The 19,638-nt window shown below is 43.5% G+C and overlaps 1 protein-coding gene across 1 annotated transcript in view; it reads right to left on the reverse strand.

Annotated features, from left to right (window-relative positions):
* Nucleotides 1-4,887, reverse strand: part of st6galnac5a (ST6 (alpha-N-acetyl-neuraminyl-2,3-beta-galactosyl-1,3)-N-acetylgalactosaminide alpha-2,6-sialyltransferase 5a) — a 48,751-nt gene extending 43,864 nt beyond the window's left edge. Inside the window, exons 1-2 of the mRNA XM_086204341.1 lie at nt 4,596-4,887; nt 3,690-3,899 (exon numbers count right to left, since the gene is read on the reverse strand). Of these exons, the coding sequence (XP_086060467.1) occupies nt 3,690-3,899; nt 4,596-4,610 (225 nt within the window). The 5' untranslated portion in view covers nt 4,611-4,887. The remainder of the gene's footprint in view (nt 1-3,689; nt 3,900-4,595) is intronic.
* Nucleotides 4,888-19,638: the final 14,751 nt, after the last annotated feature.

Raw genomic sequence — 19,638 nt, forward strand, 5'->3', positions numbered from 1 at the left:
CATGTACGCATCAGCAGACTGATCGATTAGCAGATAGATTACTCTCTACTTTCGCATCAGTGCCAGAAATCCCACATCCTCAGGTGTTGGTATGAAATAACACGGCGGTATTAAAGCGCTTCAGACCGTCCATGAGTTTTGGAGCTGGATACGCAGCCTGGTATCTACACCAGCTACAGAGGCAAACAAGACCTTCAACCAGCAGATTCTTCTATAAAGTGCCTCGATGTTCAGGTCTGTTTCTCCCCCCCCCCCTCAAAAAAGATGAAAAATAGATAAAAACAAAGAAAAGGCAGAGCATCAGAGGCTCAGCTGTGCTAAAACCTCCTCACTTTCGTCATGTTACAGCAGCTACCTATCCTGCACAGTCACAAACAGGACGCTGTGTTATGTTAGAGGGACGTAATGACTGAAAGATGAGTTCAAGTCCAAGTTTCATTTGGAACCACTGCTATCCTCTCCTCCTCCTCCTCCTCCTTCTCCCTCTGCTCCTCCTTCTTCTTCTTCTCCTTCTTCTCATGAGCAGGAGCAGAACTTTTTAGTATTCTAACAAGGTCCCCAATTAAAAAATCTGTCACTTAAGTGCACTTCTCTCTCACACACATACACACTCACACTCTCCCGTCAGCGCTTCATAATGTTAGTTAACATAAAATGACTATAGAGTCCTTGGCCATAACAGACTAATTGGGGAGTTTTCAGTCTCGCTATCCAGCTGGCTGATTGCATCGCAAACTCCTAATGAACGGTGAAAAATGGCTTTGTTGCTTGGAGACAAACATTGAAACTATGGCAAATTCAGATGCAGTCTTAAATTCACTGTTTCATTGCTTAGCTTTTAAAACTGAAACACCTACTCACCAGCTACATAACTAATATTTTGTGGAGACTCTAACAGCCCTAAAACAGTTTATTATCACAACAGGATGATGTCAGCAACAGGATGTTGGATTTTAAAGGAGTAGTGTGTAGGATTCAGAGGTATATAATATACACAAATGATTTGTTGTGTGTGTTTTTTGTTTGTTTTTTAGCTTTTACTGAATCCACAAAGCCAACAGTTCCTCATTTCTTTTGTTACACTTCTGTAAACTTTTCTCTCCAAACAAGCTAATAGAGTGCTCGGCTTTTTTTTCTCCCCGACGTTTGTTGCTGAATGCATTTGCAACTTCTCTTCCGCTTGTTTATGATGCAGGACCAAAATACCTCTGCAGTGTAATTCCAGAGTACACACCTGCTAAACCTCTCAGAAGAGAGGCAGAGAAGTCGTAATACCTACAGAGAGAGAACCAAACAAGGAGAAGCAGCTTTTAGCTGCTAAGCTGCTCAGCTCTGGAACCAACTCACGATATCAATGGCGCTCCACTTGCAGCCTCTTAAAAATGTTCTCATTTTTCAAATTTCCTTTTATTAAAGTTCCATTTGAACAAATATGCAATGAATTTTGCTGCGTAAATGAACTTGCCTGTCCTTACTCTCTGTATCGGACAGCTCTCACGGATTTATTACCGACCCAACGCTGACATCAGACTACACAATAAGCCTCATAATGGTCCGAACCGAAAGAGCAGGCACGACAAACAGGCACATTTTATCCCAGCTAATGTGATTTTATGAAGTCTCAAAAAGAAGCCAAATGAGTTTTGCCCTCCTCTCGTCTTTCTCTCCTCAATGAACCTTAAACAAAACGACAACAAAAAAAACACAGATCCTTGATCATAAAAAAAACTCCGTCTCAATGTGTGTTTAGTTTTCGACAACAAGATGAGGTGAACATCAACGTTTGTGTCAACACACAAGCAATGAGTGCATCCCTGTTATTGGATTAAGAATCCCTGTTTAATACCGGAACCAGCAGCATCCTCCAGTGGAGTTGACATACTTGACTCTGTTCTTCCTTGAACTAGAACAGGGAAGCTACAAAATCTAAACCGGGGCTAAAACTAAAATAGCTGCAAAAAATGAATACTAATTGTGACCTTGAAGTACCAGATGATGTTTAATTTCAGAGAAATTGCAGAAGAGTTGGCTGTCATCCTGTCAAGAGCATTAAACAGATTAATCACACACCTATTGATGAGACGTCAGCCTCTATATTAATGCTCCTGTCCCCTGGTAACATGCTCTTTCTAGCAGCTAAGGAGGAAATAGATGGAGCCCTCCTCCACCGCTGTGTGACAATGACGGCCTCATTCCGGTCTCATTCCTCTGGCTAACCTTTAACCTGAACGCTAAGACCAAATCCCTTCTCCAATGTCTCTTTGCAGAAGTGACGGTCGACCAACTTCTAATAGTGTTCCTCCACTCCGGGTCTAAAATTAGTCCTCAAAAGTGCCAGGTGGCTAGCATGAATGATGCTAACAGGCAGTAAATTCTCCCCAGAATAAGAAGCCCTAATGCGGCACGTTCCCATAAATAATACAGAGGGTTAAACCAACCATAGGAATAAAATACATGTAAAATATACAAAACATGTATTTTCCTGTAAGATGCATCTTTGCAGCAGCTAAATACAGTGAATCACCATTAAATGGAGAGTCCTGCATTCAACCTCCACACACCAAAGGTCAGCACGGGTGGACTGCAGCGTCGCGACAAGGAAGCTCAAGTCGAGAGAAAAACTTTTTAGTCATCAGCAGAGAACATTTGCGGTTTTCCTCACTTGTTGGTTCCCGCACCAATTATAGATATTTTAAATGAATAATGGTTCTGCTTCCTGTTGCCAAGCTGAAAAAACTTTGTCACAAGATTAAGTAACTGTTCAGCGCCGCCGGTGTTTAATTTAGCAAAAGTTAATTTACCAAGCAGGCTTCTTTCTCTGACGTTTGGAAGCCATGTACTGCCTCACAAATCTGTCCAGCTGATCTTTGCAGCTTATTTCTCTCATCTAAGCTCTCTTCCAAACACTGAAATTAGTCGTATGCAAATTCACCTATGAATAATCTGTTCATTTAAATCATGTTTACAGCAGCCCATAGACACTTTCCTTGAAAGAGAGATGGCGGAGCTGATTAGCCCTGCGATTCAAGGCGGAATCACTGCCGCCACAGCCTTCCAATCTTCTTGAAATCCTTCTAAAACATTCTAAACCCCAGTGATTGGAAAACTGTTGCATCCATCATCCGGCTCCAGTGGTATAGATCACTACACAAACAGACCATCAACCAGATTGCCTGCAAAGAAACACACTTGTCTTGTGTGTTTCCAAAAAAAAAAAAAATCTTTACGAGGTGATTAGGTGTGCTTTACTTGCAGCGCCTCTGCTCCCCGCTACTCACATTGATTGTTTTCTCCTGGTTTGGAAAATAGATGGGAGTCGATATGCCCCCTACAGTGACGTCAGGGTTCACCTGGCTGCAGATCTCCTGGGCTTTTCAATTAGAGGAGCCGAGGGTTGCATTTGTAGCCTAAGCTGTTATTAGTAACGACAGCTGGGTATTGAGTGTAGTGCAACACTCTCCTGGAGAAAATTGTGATTAATGACTGACAGAGGGATCTCTCTCTCTCTCTCTCTCTCTCTCTCTGAAGCGCCCTGCAGATAGATGTCCACTGGTCATTAGGTGGGAGGAAATGTGTGTGTGTGTGAGTGTGTGTGTCTGAGTGTTCAGAAAGTAAAGATGTGGTACAGTTCTAACGGGAGAGAAGAAAGCACATTTCAAGTGTTATAGGAGGTGCACACATCTGCTTACCTTATGGTCGATGATGCCACTGTATCCCTGGAGGACTGGGGGATGAGGCTTGGCCACCCTGAAGGAGGCTTCAGTGGGTCCCCGCAGCTGCTCATGCTGCCGTGTGTGCGTGTCGTTGGCGTCCCTGGAAGCCCCGTTGAAGCTGCCGTTGTACACCAGGAACAAGCTGGCACACAGCAGAAGCACGAGGAGCACTGCTACCCCATGGCGCTGACGAGAGAGAGACACACAAGCAGATGATGGGTAAAGAAAAAAAAAAAACAGCTCAGGACTCAAGTTTAGACAAGACGCAGAAGAATCCCTCCAGATCAGGTGCAGCTCTGCTCTCCCTGTTGGTGCATCCAGAAATATGAAGGAGCTCTTAAGAGCAACTCTGCATCTCACATGTTTGGTGTGCCAAGTGCATCTGGAGCATGTTCCCAGGGCCAAACCTCAGGAGACACCCCCCCCCCCCCCCAAAAAAAAGTCACAGAAGTTCCATTCCCAAGTTCATCCGATGGTCTGATCTGGTGTCAGCCCGGGGTAAATTACATGAGATCGGCAGCTCGTGCCACTCTTTCTAAGAATTGTGTGTCATTTCTAACAGACATATTGAAGCAATACACACACACACACACACGCACGCACGCACGCACACACACACACGCTCCCCGTGCACTTTTAAAATGTTTACCCCGACGTTCAACGCAGAAGGGATAACACCACCCAGCGCGCTGCCCGTCCATGCCGCCTGTGCTGGAGGAAAAAGCCGGAGCTTAGTGGCGAGCAGAGCGCACATCTGGATGCCCATTGTTCAGATCCTAATCTTTTGATCCGGGAGGAACAGCAGCCTTGTGCGCGACACTTGGCGAGACAAACCCCCGATTGACAAAAGCAAACAGTTGACCGGACGGTGGAACCCTTTACCATGGGTGTCTTCATTTTGCGCTGTCTGGTCGCCGTGGCTCAGTGCGCCTGGCTCCACTTTCTCTCATGGTCCAGCGGTCGCATCCCGGATCCAGTTCAGCCCGCCCGCTCTGAGGCTGCCTGCCTGCCTGCCTGCCTGCCTTCCGCTGTCCGTGTGTCCCCAAAGTGGAGTTCAGGCGCAATTCATACAACGGAGACCGAGGGGACAGATGTTCACTATTGTACTTCTGCTGGGTCTTAGAGCCTCCCGGTTACTGCGCAGGAACGCGGAGGCGCAGCGCGCTTAATTAAAGAGACTACCTGCAAGAGGGCGATAAGGCCGCTTTGTTAATGGTTATTTCCTGCTGAGCAATATTTGATGAAAATCTCCGCTCGGAGACTCTGGAGTATTGTGGATCCACCCAGGGCTGGAGCCATACATGTGGGGGCCCAAAGCAGGGAGAGAGTGGGGGCCCCCATCTCACAGTAGACATCCAGAGATTTACCATCATATGCAGTTATAACCCTGATACGTGATTATTTTACTCTCAAGTTCAGTGAGACTGAAACTGTAAGTTTTACTTCAATGGTACTGTTATCAAATTTTAGATTGCTATAAATTCTGGTACGATTTTTTAGACTCCTAAAGAACACGATGATATTTTCAGACTATTAAAAGGTGAGTTCAGGGACACGTAATATTATTCCCTAGAACATCTTCAACTTGTTGACTTATTCAGGGTGCAATTTTTGAAAAACAAACATACAACAAGAATGGAGGGTTGAAATGATTTTACCCATTAAAAGAAAAACTGCATGTCTAAAATAGCTTTTAAGCTTTTTTTTTTTTTTTTTTTTTTACAGTTGTTAACAATTAATGAATAATTATAAACATTTATGTTTCAACCAGGGTTTTTCAAAGACTGAGATGGTGGGCAAAGCTTTAAATGAGGCCCCTGCACCGCCCCTCAGCGGACTTCTGCTACATCCTGGATGCTGATTGGATCATGATTGTGCTACTTGATCCCAGAGATAATTCATTATTGAACCACTTAAGAGCAATAGATACATGAAAGTGTCCATCCAGGCACTTCCCTCCTCTCTGGCTCTGGAAAAGTGTGTGTGTGTGTGTGTGTGTGTGGTGGCGGGGGGGGGGGGGGGGTCAAGTCCCCCAAACTCCACCCTCAAACCAAATAACATACATGTATTTCACACAGTTTCTCTTTGCTAATGCAGTAACTAATGGAATAATCATTCCCCGAGCCTCCCCTGAAGTCGCCTCTGCATCGTTTCATCATCTGTTACTTTGAATGATGAGCTGGAGTCCTGCCTCTCATCCCAGTGACGGGACCAGTCTATACTGCTACTCTCCTTTAGAACACAGTATATAAACAGTGTTAATTTTCAAAAAAAGAAAAAATCAAACATGCCGTAACTCTTGTCTCTGGACATTTTCATTAATTTCTCAGGAAATATTGCGTGGACCTTGGCAGTGGTATGCACTCTAAAGAGTGCCCTTCTGCTTTATTTATGCATCTGTTCTTGTACTTTTTCTGCTGTGACACTTACATTCCCCTAAGAGGGATCAATATATCTTATCTTGTCTTATGTTATCTTATCTCAAATTAATTTCTCCAAACTCAAATCTTTATTCTTTTTTTTAAAGAAGTGTTCTAGAGTTGTAATATATTTCCTTTTTGTTTCTTCTTTTTTTTAATGTATCTCTTCATTTTATTGCCCTTATTTCCATTTCCATCTTCTTTTTTTAAAATCTGCTCACTGAAATCACTTGATGTAAAACCTTCGGGTTTTCCTGGTACCTTTCCAGTTCATCATTCTTCTTTATGGCGTATAAACGCATGTTAACTACTGAGTACTCTTCAGCTGACTTGATAGAAGCAGGCCCACCAGCCCCACAATTATAATATTAATCAAACACACATGAAGTACTTGAGGTTTAATGCAAAATTTATCTGAATACCACTGCTTCATTATTGCAGGGTTCAACTCTGGTGCAGAATCAGCCAGTAGGTGTTAGATGGAGCAACTGTTCAAGCTGGATTACAGGGGAGACTTGATTTATCCACTAAAGTAAATCCACCTCTGGAACGCTAGGTGGGGTCAGTACGCCCCCTTACAGCTGCTGGCAGTCAGGATTTCCTGTTTCACGTCTTGTCGTCACATACCAACAAACAGTTAACCAGCAACAAGCAGCATAGCCTTCGAACAGTGGCGTGAAATGCAATGTTTTTGTTTAAAGCAAATCAAACGACTTCGTGAGCTGAGAAAACGCAAAGTTCGTCTCTTCGGTGTGTTGTTTGAGCTGCAGTTTTGCCTGACATGAAACTCAACTTCGACTTAAATCGTGTAGAAAAATCACAAAACATATCAACTCCCAATGTAATTGTCAACAGGTAGCACAAAAAGACATCAGAACAATAATCGGTTGAAAATGCGACAAAAAAGCAGAGAAAAAGGCGATTAAAATTGACGTTTATTACAAGTGAGATGCAGGAGGTGCAACTGGAGTGAGCAGGTTCATTCATAGAGGTCTTGAGAGGGAATGTGGGTACAGATGAAGTCTGTGGGGGGGGAGGGTTAAAGTGTTAAATGTCTAAAACCTCTGTTCGTCAAACCTCCCGTGTCGTACTCTCCCTAGACAAAGAGAAAGAGTTTGATTGCCTGCAGCGGTGTCACCGTGGACTGTTCACGTGGACTACACCCTCCCTACCACAAGAACCGGTTCTTGATATTCCTCTCAATGACTAGTTTCTATATAGAAGCTCCTAACGGGGCGGTGTTCTTTCCCTCTTTTCACTTGAACCATCCTGGAAACCGCAGCGTGTCAATCATCTCATACTCTAGTTACAGCCGATCACCATATCTCCCTCTATGCAGATGATACACTACTTTTTTGAGACGTGACGCATTCAAACTCTCATCTTATTGTCTGTTCATTTTTGCAGTGCACCTGGATACAAATTCATCTTAGCTCAATCTACTGTGCTTCACTTCACCAATTAAGCTGAAGGCTTTAAATAATCCAGTAGCCGTTAATTTGAATACTGCGATTCAGCTGCATCTTCTCACATCTTCTCGCCTTTATGAACCATTCTTACTAATAATTGCTGAGTCGTTTTTTTCAGTGTGCCATACATTGTCCTTGCTGAGAAAAATGACATACAATCAGTACAGCATTTGTCTGGAAAGGTAGACATCTACAAATGAAAATGTCTGTTTTACAGAGACAAAAAAAGCTGTGTTGGTGTAGGTTCCCCGGTGGTCTGGTTTTCATTAGAAAAGCTGTTGTTATCATTAAAGGTTTCAACGCATAATTAATAACAACCCTTCTCTCAAAAGCATCTGATCTAGATTTGGTCCTCTAATCTCTCATCTCAGACTTCAGAGGAAGTGTTTTAATCACATGCCAATATGCACCTAAAATTCAATTCCCATTTTCCGTTATTTAATACCTTCACTTTCCTCTTGGGCATCTGATTTCCTTTCCTCATTGGAGAGATAAAGGGATTAATACCCTCTCTGATATCTACTGATAATAGCTCCGGGGCATCCCAGGACAGTCTGGCTCATTACGATCTACCTGGCACTTTTTGCCCCTTTTATTTGCAACTTCGTTGTCCATTACAAACATGGGTGATAGATTTAAAGACCCATCCTCAGTTCTAAATTTCGTCACCTTCTCAAAATAATTTTTTGCACAATTTTTTTTTTTTTTGCCTAAATCAACTCCCCAAGATGTTTTGTCTCCAGTTTTGTTTGTTTTTTTATGAAAAACTTGAAAACTTGATTATTTTTAGAAGGCGACGGTTTGCATAGGCCCCAAAGGACGTGTCTGTGTATTTTTATTACGGTGCTGCAGATGAATCATTGCAAGTTAATATCCGCTGGACTCAAGACTTTTCAATTTCATCGACAGTGGCAGAATTAATTGGAAGATGGTGCAGGCAAATGTTTTTCTGTTGTCCAGAAACCCACATGACCGCATGATTGACTGTTACTGTCCACACGGGCAACGCTTTTGTACCCGTTGTGAATTTCATTCCCTTTCAAACCGTAGCAACTGGTACCCTTTTCCCACTGTTCCCCTTTGCACATGCAGGCTTTTGAAATCAGCGTCAGTCCACTTTGAAAAGCTGATTGGCCTGTTGCTGTTGCAAGAAGATGAGTTGCCTTTCTTTTCTTTCTTTTTTTTTGTGCCTAGTCTGTCAGGTTCAACATATTGGAAGAAATCACCGCACTGGAATGTTGTGAAATTAGCACCAGAGCGTAGTACCTTGGCTTTTGTACATAGTTTTTCATAGCAGCAGTAAAAGCACATGGAAGACAGCGATGCTTTTTTTGTTTGTTTGTTTTTTGCTCCAGCTTGTTGTTTTTCTAACTGAACGATGTTCAAGCAGGTGGGTTGAGTTCGCCGCTGAGATGACAAAAAATGGTGGAAGTTAGTTGACAAGCTCTCATTCCTCCATGTTCATGGTTGATAACGTCGCTTCAGTTGTCCCTCGTATGTGGGTCCGAGCTTGTAAGAGAGAACACGTGTTCCCATCAACACTGAGGAGAGGAGGTGAATACCAGTGTCTACGACAGGGTCACTGAAGCCGGGACAGGATGTTGGTTAAAGCTGTTCCCATGGCAGAGAAAAGCCAGATGTTAGCCAGTGTTGGTGGGGGGGGTTTTTGGCAGTTTGAAAGGTGTTTTATACGCCTGGTCCAGGAACCTGGTCCAGCTGTTTTAATATTTTATCTCCAGTCAGGCCCTGCTTGCCCTGCTTCTGGCCAATATAAAACATGTTGAATCAGTAGCAGAGATAAATCACTCTGACTGGCTGGTTAACTTCAGCGAACCAGCGGTTAAGAGTGTGAGAACAGTCGGAAAACACAGCTTTATCTTCTGCCAGAGGTCTTCCCATTTTTGAATGACAAATACAGAGTAACACCTACCATCAATGTCTCTCAAGCAGGCAGCAAACATACGTGCCAGCCGAAGCCTTTGAGGTGTGTTCAACTGCATCACAAGAGGCGTGAGGAGACCCAACATTCACCTTCAGCGGTTCCGCTTTATTGACGTCGTCTTGGCGTGTGTTCACGTAAACATGAGCTGATATGGCAAAACAGCACATCGCTGCTTCTTAAGACTTAAATTTGCTGATTTGAACTCTCTGTGGAGTCCACAGAAGTGATGCATTTTATCTTTCAAGCAGTTTAGCATAAATATGAAGACTTTTTTTTTTTTAAAGTTCTGAGGCCTTCACGTAGCAGAAGAGTGGGAGAAAAACAAGACAAGATGGACACAGTTTGAGTGGAGCTTCAACATCCCAATTTGACGCAAGTGGACAGCAGGGAGATTTAAGGAAAATATTTTTTTAAAAAGCAAGTATATTCACTCTGAATACTGATCATAAACACATAAAAGGGCAAAATAAGAAATGTCAAGTGTATGGATAAGAAAAACAGTCATGAAAGAAAGAAACTGCACTCCAACGTAACACGATCATGAAAACTATCTTTGTCTTGGAGAGGTTAAAAGGAGGATGGCGGCGGAGTTAATAATCTGGCAGTTTCACCCTCCCAGCGATGGTTAACGCTCTTCATTTACAGCCCGACTTGTGGACTGAAACAAAGCAGCACCTTTCACTGCCTGAGGATGTCGTGCTGGGATTTGACTCAAGGATTGGAAAAGGTCAGAGATGTTAACTATAGTCTGGCCCAGAATAACGAAACGTTCGGAAAATAATGGCTCTAAAATGCGCAGCTGATTTGAAGTTAAAAAACAGAAATAAAGCGGTCACGTCCTGTGGCTTCAGTAGTAAGAGGTCTGGCTGCTGCCTGCAGAGAGGAGGGGAAAGCCATGACATACAGACGCAATATTTCAAGGATGATTTTGCGATGATAACATGGGAATGACAAGGGGGAAAAAAAGTCGACAAGAAATTGAAAGGGAAAGGAAATGACACGACTGCAGGCTTAGCAGCAGCACAGTGAGCCGAAATTAAAAGCAGGAAGTCCAGATGAATGCCGCAGCGTTCCAGAATTTTTGTCAATCACAACAAACAAGATGAAAATTTTGGAAACAGATATGTTAGTAAAGGTAAAATGAAGCGAAGCAAGGGAATAAGGTTCCGACTACTACTGCTTTAGGAGTTTTTTTCTGTTGTAATATTTCAGGGTGCGTCGTGACCTCAGCCGTCAAGCTGGTGTTTGGGAGGAACCCAAACTGAAATTTCATCCTTTTCAGCAGTTATTCTGTTGAAGCACTGCTCAATTTGACAGTTAATAAGCAACAAACTGTGTGTTTGTGGGAAACCGAATCCTGCAGGGTTGCCACCGTGCCGTCGGTGTTCGGGGGACTTAAAGCATTTTGGTTTAGGAATAAATTGACTTTTACGTCTTTTTTTGTAGGGCCCTGCTGTTTCCTTAGCCAGCGTCGTAACTCCCTGCTTTATTTTACATCAAACTTTCCTCGTGTGTCGCATGTTCCTGTTGTGTTTTCAGCTGTTTGTCATCAGTTAATCTGTCTTTGTCTGCGTGCAACCTAGCAACCCAATGGTCGTGCAGGACCGCTAGCAGGACAACACAGCAAGCCAACAAGGACGAACATAGACACAGATGAGGATGAGGGGATATTCATGGGTCAGGAAACAGCTGCACGTATCACTGTGATTCTTCCTAATAGCGTCCTGGAAAGCTGATATTGGGATTAAATTGTCCAGTTTTATTGTTTTGTTTTTTTTGTGCAGGGTGTACCAGTCTTTAGCTGGCCGGGATTACAATGGACTTTCTGTAGGTTTTGTTTTGGGATTTTTCAACATAGTGTGTCGATGAGCAGAACAACTGTTGTAGCGGCGGTGGCGGCGCGGACCAAGGAGACTGTCGTTCCTTCTGGAGTGTGCCCTTGCATGCCAATCTGTACATGATGTCAGCATAATCCGTTCATGGACAGATCTTTATTGGAGCAAGAGTGAAACGTTCCTAACCTGACAAGTTAGATGACGGAGACTCTGGAAACAGGAAGACACTTAATAAAATAAAACCATAAAATGATAAAAAACAGAAGTCTTCAGTCAGTCAGCCCTTTCCTTTTAGGTTTGTTGAATTTTGGGATTTTCTTTTTCATGTGGTTTGTTTTTGCCTGTGAGAATATGATTTACTGAATTCTGGATGATTTGATGCGTTTTTAAAAATGTGCCTGATGACCTCATTCTCACCCAACGACTCTATCGTAAAAACACCGAAATTATTTAAAAAAAACAAAAAAAGAATCACAAAAAAAACCCAGGCAACATTAAAACACAGTGAATGTGACATCATTCATCAAACTGAGCCTACGCCAGATTGTTACACCCTTCATCACCTGATGTCTCATCTACTACCTACAACCTAATCAGGAGTGGTTACCCTGAGTGCTGCATCCACATGAGGACTCATAGTTGGTTTAATATACATTAATTACCTCTTGTATCTGTTCTAAATACATCATAGATTTATAAGCATCATATTTTGCTTCTAAATGATTGACAGAGCGAAGTGCTGTGAGTGAGTGAAACTTGCCTAGAGAACAACAGCCACCGCGTGCCAATGTAGGGATTCCGCCGGTCGAACGTGTCACAACAATGGCTGCCAGTCACACTCAGGCAGAGCACTTGTATGAGGGATGAGTTCATTCTTGGTTTTTAGACATTTTCAAAGGATTTGTTGACGGTAAGAAAAATTACAGAATAAAAGCAGACGCATCCTTGAACGATCTTTATCTTCTCTGCCTTTATGTGCCAAAACAGCTCACGTTGGAGCGTTAAAGCTCATGTAATTATGCTTTCAATCCAGAGTGGAGCTGCTTTATGTCTCCCCCCCCCCCCCACACACACACACACACACCCCATTTCCACTGATTGTGTATAATCTCCTTATAAAACACACACACACACACACACAGGTCCTCATGGGAGACACTAGAGAGACTTCCCAGAAGCAATAATCCACATCAGTGTCTCCATTAGAGTCACGAGGGAATATAGTGAGATAACACACAGGAAGGTTGAGAGGCTCAACAACAACAACATCAACAACAACAACAACAATAACAACAAAAACAACGGGACATCAGAAAAGCAGATTCAAAGAAAGGGCATCTTTGAGGAGTGCGTCTGCTGAAGGGCAGTGAAAGGGTAGCGGGCACGTGGGTCTCCCAGCTTTAACGAGCGCATTTCTCCAAAAGGCAATAACAGGTAATAAGAGAGAGACAACGCTCCTAAAAACAGCCCTTCACTTATTTATGAATTCACTCAGAGGGCTGCAGCGCTGCACTGGAGCTCCTCTGGTCTTGAGGTTTGAAACATTAAAGTGACCCCCCCCCCCCAAATAACTATTTGCGACACAGAACTGTAATATCCGGCAAGTTCCTAATGACCAGACGTTCCGTGCAACTTTGAAGAACTTCAAAGGGAACATTGCCTGTTTTTATGTTCTCAGTTCCTCTTGGGGAACGAGCACAAAAGTGTACCAGAAGTTCAACAAGCACTTAGTGGAAAACAAGACGTCTACATGGCAACACTTGCACTTTAATTCTCACAGAAACTGGTAAACAGCTTTTCCTGTTTTGTTTTTCCAAGTCCCTTAATTGGCGTGAAGTATAAAAGCAAATTAAACAGTTGAAATGAGAATAACCCAAATATATGCAGTTTCATATGAACCACGGGTTGCACGGGGCCTCCGTGTGGCCATCGGGAGTAGACGGCGTTAATTTGTGGCCATGAGATATAACTTGTCCCCTCAATTGTTAATTTGTAGCCATTAGGTGTAATCAGCTCCCACAAATGAATCAAAGAGCGGGAACAGGCTGTATCTAACGGCCAAAAAGGAATGAAATGAAGAGAACGACCTATAATTCACTATCACAAATTAATCAAAGATTAAGAATAAGTTAAAACCTACAAATTAAATAAATTATGTGGAAAAAGAGACATGTTGCAGTTATAAATGAATTAAAATGCGGGAAAAAGCTACATCTCTTCGCCTTCATTTATTCATGCGCAAAGATTTACGACGCACATCCTGGCTATTTAATAACATCCATTGCTGGGACTGTTGTATTTAATAAGGATTTTAAAAAGCCTTTCCACTCCTGCACTAAAAATACCATGAATATCTGCCGCTTGAATATTACGCGGGTGTTTATAAATCTTACATGACTGGAAAAGCTTCCAACCACCACCATGAGTTTGTAGAAACAGTTATAAAGCCTGAGACAGAAATGTTGGCAGTTGCCGCTGCTCAAATTAAAGCAACTCTGCTTTTTCTTTTCTATGTGCTATTAAACGACAGTGGGTTTTTTTTCTCTGCTGGAGGAATCTGTCTTCACTGCTGCCTCCCAACGCTTATAAAGCCCCAGGGGGAAACATGTGCAGCATCTCAAAATAACAACAGTTTTTAGTTAAAACCATAGTTTAGAAACGGCAGTGACGCCTGCTGCTGTGTGAGCGGCCTCGCGTCGTTCTTTCACATCAGCCTCTGATGCAGATCTAAAGCTGCGATCGCTATGCGGGCGGCCAGGTACGCCACCGGAGCCGGCGGCGTGTTGATCGATGTTAATGGTCCTTGCAACACCGAGGTTATGGGGCTCGCAGGGCCGCCCGCGATCACCAGGGCCAGCTTGATGATGACGGTGATAACAATGCCGAGGCTACAGTGAAAGATGGCTCCTGCTGCAGCTGCTGAACATGTGGCCCGCTGTGGATATCAGCACCTGTTTACGATCCCTATAAGGCCCCGGTGGCTCCGGCTCCTACTTACTGCCTGTCGTTGGCCATTATATGGCTGATTGTCTAGGGTCCGTGTGGGCCTATCTGAGTTTTATGTTCTCTCTATCTGCTGCAGATCTGTAGCCCGCCACTGATTTATGAGTGAAAGCTGCTCCCCATGGCGTTCCAGCAGGGGGGACCTTGACTAGAGAATCTGACTGGCTCTTTGTCCTTTCCATAATTAGAGAGTACATCCAATTCAACCCTGTTCATTACCCCTGAGCCCAGTGACAAATGATGAGGAGGCGCCATTTAATGCGGGCTCACTGGTTGTCCCGTTCAGGGTGAATGAGCATCAGTGCATACAAGAGTATTTGAGAAGGGAGAAACATTCATAAGCTGGTACAATTATCACACTACACAATGTACGCTGGGATTTCTTTTAATTCACATTCTGCTCAGACAATATCTGCATCGGAGGACTGAGCACACGGGGAGCGTATCAAGGTCTCGCCACGTCAGACTTTGGAAGTTTGACCTATAATAGCTCACAATGTCACGTAGTCAATCAATGCAATCTCACAGAAATATGGGAAATGACCATGAAAACGACCATGACCTCTTCACGCTGCATTGTTCGGCACCACGGCTGATCAAAATGCGTTCTAGCGCCACACAGACAATCAGCCTCATTCAAGAAATGTTCCCACGCACAATTTTAAAGGACTTCTAAATCCCTCACTTGACTTTTACAGAAAGGAGGCAAAGGCGGGCGGCTACTTCCACTGCGCCTGACCTCACAAGGCGCATTTCAAACAGGAACATCAGTTCTTGGGGGATCCCCCCATTGTCGTCTACAGGTCCACCACAGCCTAAAGTCTAGAGAAGATTTCGTAAAGCGGGCATTTACTTTTTAAATCATGAAATGTTAACTAATGCCGTGCTATTTTCGCTAAAAACGTTAGTTTCATGCTAATACTGAGAAACCACTGATGCTGAAGTTGTCGCAGGGACCCAGTGAACTTTAGCGTGCGTCTGGTACCTCCAAGAGGTGCCAGGAGGCGAGAGGAGCCTTGGTTTCCTGCCTGTAAGGCTAAATAGAGGGCCGGTAAAAAGTCTAAAACATGTTAAAAACATTTTGTGCCTAAAAATGTCCATCCATCCATCCATTGTCTTCCACTTATTCCTGTTAAGGGTTGCGGGGGGGGCTGGAGTCTATCCCAGTGGCTATGGGCGAGAGGCGGGGTTCACCCTGGACGGGTCACCTGTCCATCACAGGACCAACACATAGAGACAGACAACCATTCACACTCACAGTCACACCTACAGTCAATTTAGAGTATCAATCAGCCTCGTCCCCTCTTGATGTCTTTGGACTGTGGAGGAAGCTGGAGTACCAGAGAGAACCCACACAGGAACAGGGAGAACAAGCAGACTCACCCAGAAAGGGTGCAGCCAGGGCTGGAACCCGGAACCTTCTTGCTGTGAAGCCACAGTGCTGACCACTGCACCACCGTGCCGCCCCCCTAAAAATGTAAAATGCTTTGTGTTTTAAAACAAAAGTCTGTTATTTTCTTTTCTTGAAATTCACTGTTGGAAAATAATGTTTGACCAAGCGCGGCCATCTTAAGCTGTCCCACTAGAATGGCTCAGAACCGCCCCCCCCCCCCCACACACACACACACACACACACTTCAACCTGATGGTGACTATCTAGTGTTTTAAGAGCAACCACAGGGAATCTGAGTGCCCACTACATAAAAAGGATTATGATTAATTGTTTCCATGGTGCTGCCATGTGAGTTTCATGACGTGCCACCGCCACATGCAGCTCCACACAACTAACACCCAAACGGTAATACAATGAGAGGGACAGTGTAACAGCAGGAAGATGAAGCATTCTTGAAGTTTTAGACTCCAGCAAGTGTATAACTGAGTTTGTAAAAACTCAACTTTATCGGTCCACTTTATAAAATGTCAGAATATCGTTGTTTTTTTTTTTTTAAATGACCATCACATCCCGGAGCCCAAATCGATGCCTTCAAATTGCTTTTTCAGTCAAGGAAATACAAAATTACTGATATTTAAGCTTCAGGTATCAGTGATTAGATTGACTTTCTTGTCAAATACATTTGCAGTTCAAAGATTCCAAGAAAAATGATCATTAGTCTACGTTTAAGGTTGTTTTAGGTAAGGGATTGTCCAAGTGGTGCGACTGTTGCGGAGCTGTCGCTGCTTCCACTTCCTGCGCACAAGAGCAGCACAACTGCAGTTATTTTTGTTTAAACTGCAAAAGAAGAAAAAAAGATCCCTCTGCCCTCATGGCGGTGATATAAATATCCTCCTCAGACCAGAACCTGAAATTTCTACTCTGAGAGATCCTTTATTTCTCTCAGGGGAGAGGGTTTCTTATTCAAATTCACATATTTTGCGCCAAACTTGACCTGACTGGATTATTAAAGGGTGACCTGTGGCAGTTTGAAGGGACTTTTCATCCCGTTTATATGGCGGATCGATGCTGATGCCTCCTCGTTCATTCCGGTCTTTCCGATGTGGAGCCAAGAAAGATGGATGCTTAACACATTATTAACACAATAATAACAGCAGAGAGTCATTAGGAGGAAATGATTGGATTGCATCACCAGATGGGATCCGAAATGAGGCCCATTCTCATTCAACTGCAGGTAAATTAGAAAGCAGTTTTCCAGCGCTGGATTTCATTGAATTGAGGCAATCATGAGAACAAGACATGAAAATAACCGGGAACCCAAACGGTATTCAGTCTTGACCCGTTACACAATGAATTACTGTCATCACACCATGATCTGTGTGTTGACAGTTTGTGTAGCAGAGCTGGGACGTCGTCCACAAGGGGATTTATTTGCTCGTTTTATTTGTTGACTGTAGATGCGTCAAGAAAGAGGGTGATGGGTGTCCTTTGCTCTGAGCTGGCCTTTAATTAAATTGTTCCCTCAGGCATGATGGAAGAGGGAATGTAGTTTCAGGGGTGACTGGACCACGGGTGCAGCAGGAGACCTGGTGCTTTGTGTGTCTCTGCTGCAGGCGGGACAAGCAGTCGAGGTCTGACTCCAGCGAGCTAGAGAGCAGCTTTCTGGTGAGGCTTCAGCGTCCACCGTTAAGCCGCCTCGAAACAACGAGGAGAAATACCTGCATTTCAATTCGCATAATCTTGTCTCTCTTCACCGCCTGGAAGAATTTTGGGTTTGTAGTCAGGTCAGTTAATCATACTGTCTGATCCTTACTACAGAAATAAAGATTATTATCATCATCATTATCATTACTATTGCATCTTGTTGTGATATAAGATATTTTGCATTAAGCTTCTCCAACCGACTCAGATGTGTCTCATCTATTCCATGTGTTCTTCTGCTGCCTCCGTTACCCCTAATGCACCACAACTTGACTCACATGATGATGCCGTCCCAGATTTCCGCCACAGACGAACTTGTAGTCTTCAGCTTCGATGCCTTGATTAGTCGACGGCATTTTCCCACATTTATGCAGAAGACCCTCCCCCTATTTTTATTCAAACATATCAGTTATTTCTACCCACTCGGTGCCGATCACCAAATTAGCCCTTAAAATATCAACTGGAGGCCGTTAATTAGTTAAATTTGATATCAGTGCATGGAACCTGTTTCAGAGGTTCAAAAAAAAAAAAAACGGCTACGTGTTAGATTTCCTCCCGACGTTTCAGAGACGGCAAGCAAGGAGCAAAACACCCATATTTTAAATTCAAAATCACACTTGTTTATGCTGAATACACGTGTGTGTGTGTGTGTGTGTGTGTGTGTGTGTGTGTGTGTGTGTGTGTGTGTTTGTGTGTGAGTTAGAGACAGAGACAGAGAGAGAGACAGACAGGCACTGTAGGGTGTTCTCATCTGTTGTTTTCAAGATCAAGGTCATTCAATTTTCCAATACCAGACGTGTTCACAAATAACACACTGAACTTGTGAAACCTTCTGCTGTGTCTGACCGTCCAAGTGAATAATATGTGGAGCTGGTTACCTTAAGAAAACAGCGATCAACTCGAAGTCGTTTTCAAAAGGACCAGGGAGCTTTTTAAAAAGCGCTTTCATAGTTTGTTGCACTGCAACATTGCTTCGGTTATGCTGATTCTATTGCAGCACTTCCACCAAGGACGTCGAGGTTTTCAGCAGGATCACACAAAAGCTTTGAGGCAGAAGCAAACAAAACCCTATATGTGTGTGTGTGTGTGGGGGGGGGGGGGTGAGCCATGGAAGAACCCATTCATCTTTACGGCAGATTTGTTTAATTTAGCAAACAAAAAAAAAGCCCTTCTTTTTCCATCGGGTTTGGTTCCGTTCGGCTCGGCTGAGTTACGCGTTCTCCGAGTGCCCTGTGTTTGACTTCTGTATTGATTCTTTGGAGTTGTGTGTTTGTATTTCATATGAAGGATAGACGTTGCTGCATTTTACATCTGCCGATGCTATTAAATAAAATAAACATTAAATAAAGAAATGAATCTTTCAGGTGAAAAAATATGAAGGGAAAATGACACGAGGGAAGCACCTCCCTGTTGCGAGGAGTTAAAACAAAAAAAAAAACCAACCCAAAAAGGTCGTCAGCACTCCTCTAAAGCGCCAACAATCCTTTTCTCCTCTGTTTTGTTTTGGAATATATGTTGCCGCTTGGGGTCGGGTGTAATAAATACTTATTGGTGCTGTTTTATTGCTCAATTCGGTGATAGCATATTACTTTTAACTCAGTTCGGCTTGAAAAAAGGGAGCAAATTTCTCTTTCTACATTAAATCTCAGTGTGATACAACCCTCCCCACGCGCTGCTGTGCGCGCCATCATAAACCTGTTCATCCTCCATTCCGGCTAATGGTAATTCACATTTGGTGCACCTAAGTGCTTCTCTTAAAGTGCTACTCTAATGTCCCATTCTCAGCCCCTGCCATTTGAATTTTTATTGAAAGTCGTGCTGAAATCCAAAGAAAATTCCCCTTTGATGGTTCATGGTAGAGAAGACGATTACAATTTGTGTCCAAGGTAATTTCAACGCTGAGTGACTTTCTCTCCAGCCTAATTTTCCTGTGAACAGAGCAACCTGGTGTTGAAGCCAAGAGGCCAGACTCCCATAAATGAAGCAATCCCTTCTCCTGTCTCTAATCCGGCTCCCTGGTTGTAACTGACTGAGGAACAGGCCAGGAGTCTGTCTCACGCTCTGGCTGACAAATGGTTTGGCTGAATAAGTAATGGCTAATTAACTTCCTGAATATGATTGTTTATCTGACTTTATGATCTGACTGAGTGCCAGTTTGTCTG

This window comes from Aulostomus chinensis, chromosome 5 (assembly GCF_037954235.1).
Source record: "Aulostomus chinensis isolate RoL2024-O1b breed Wild chromosome 5, RoL_Achi_v1.0, whole genome shotgun sequence".
In the NCBI taxonomy this organism is placed as follows: domain Eukaryota; kingdom Metazoa; phylum Chordata; class Actinopteri; order Syngnathiformes; family Aulostomidae; genus Aulostomus; species Aulostomus chinensis.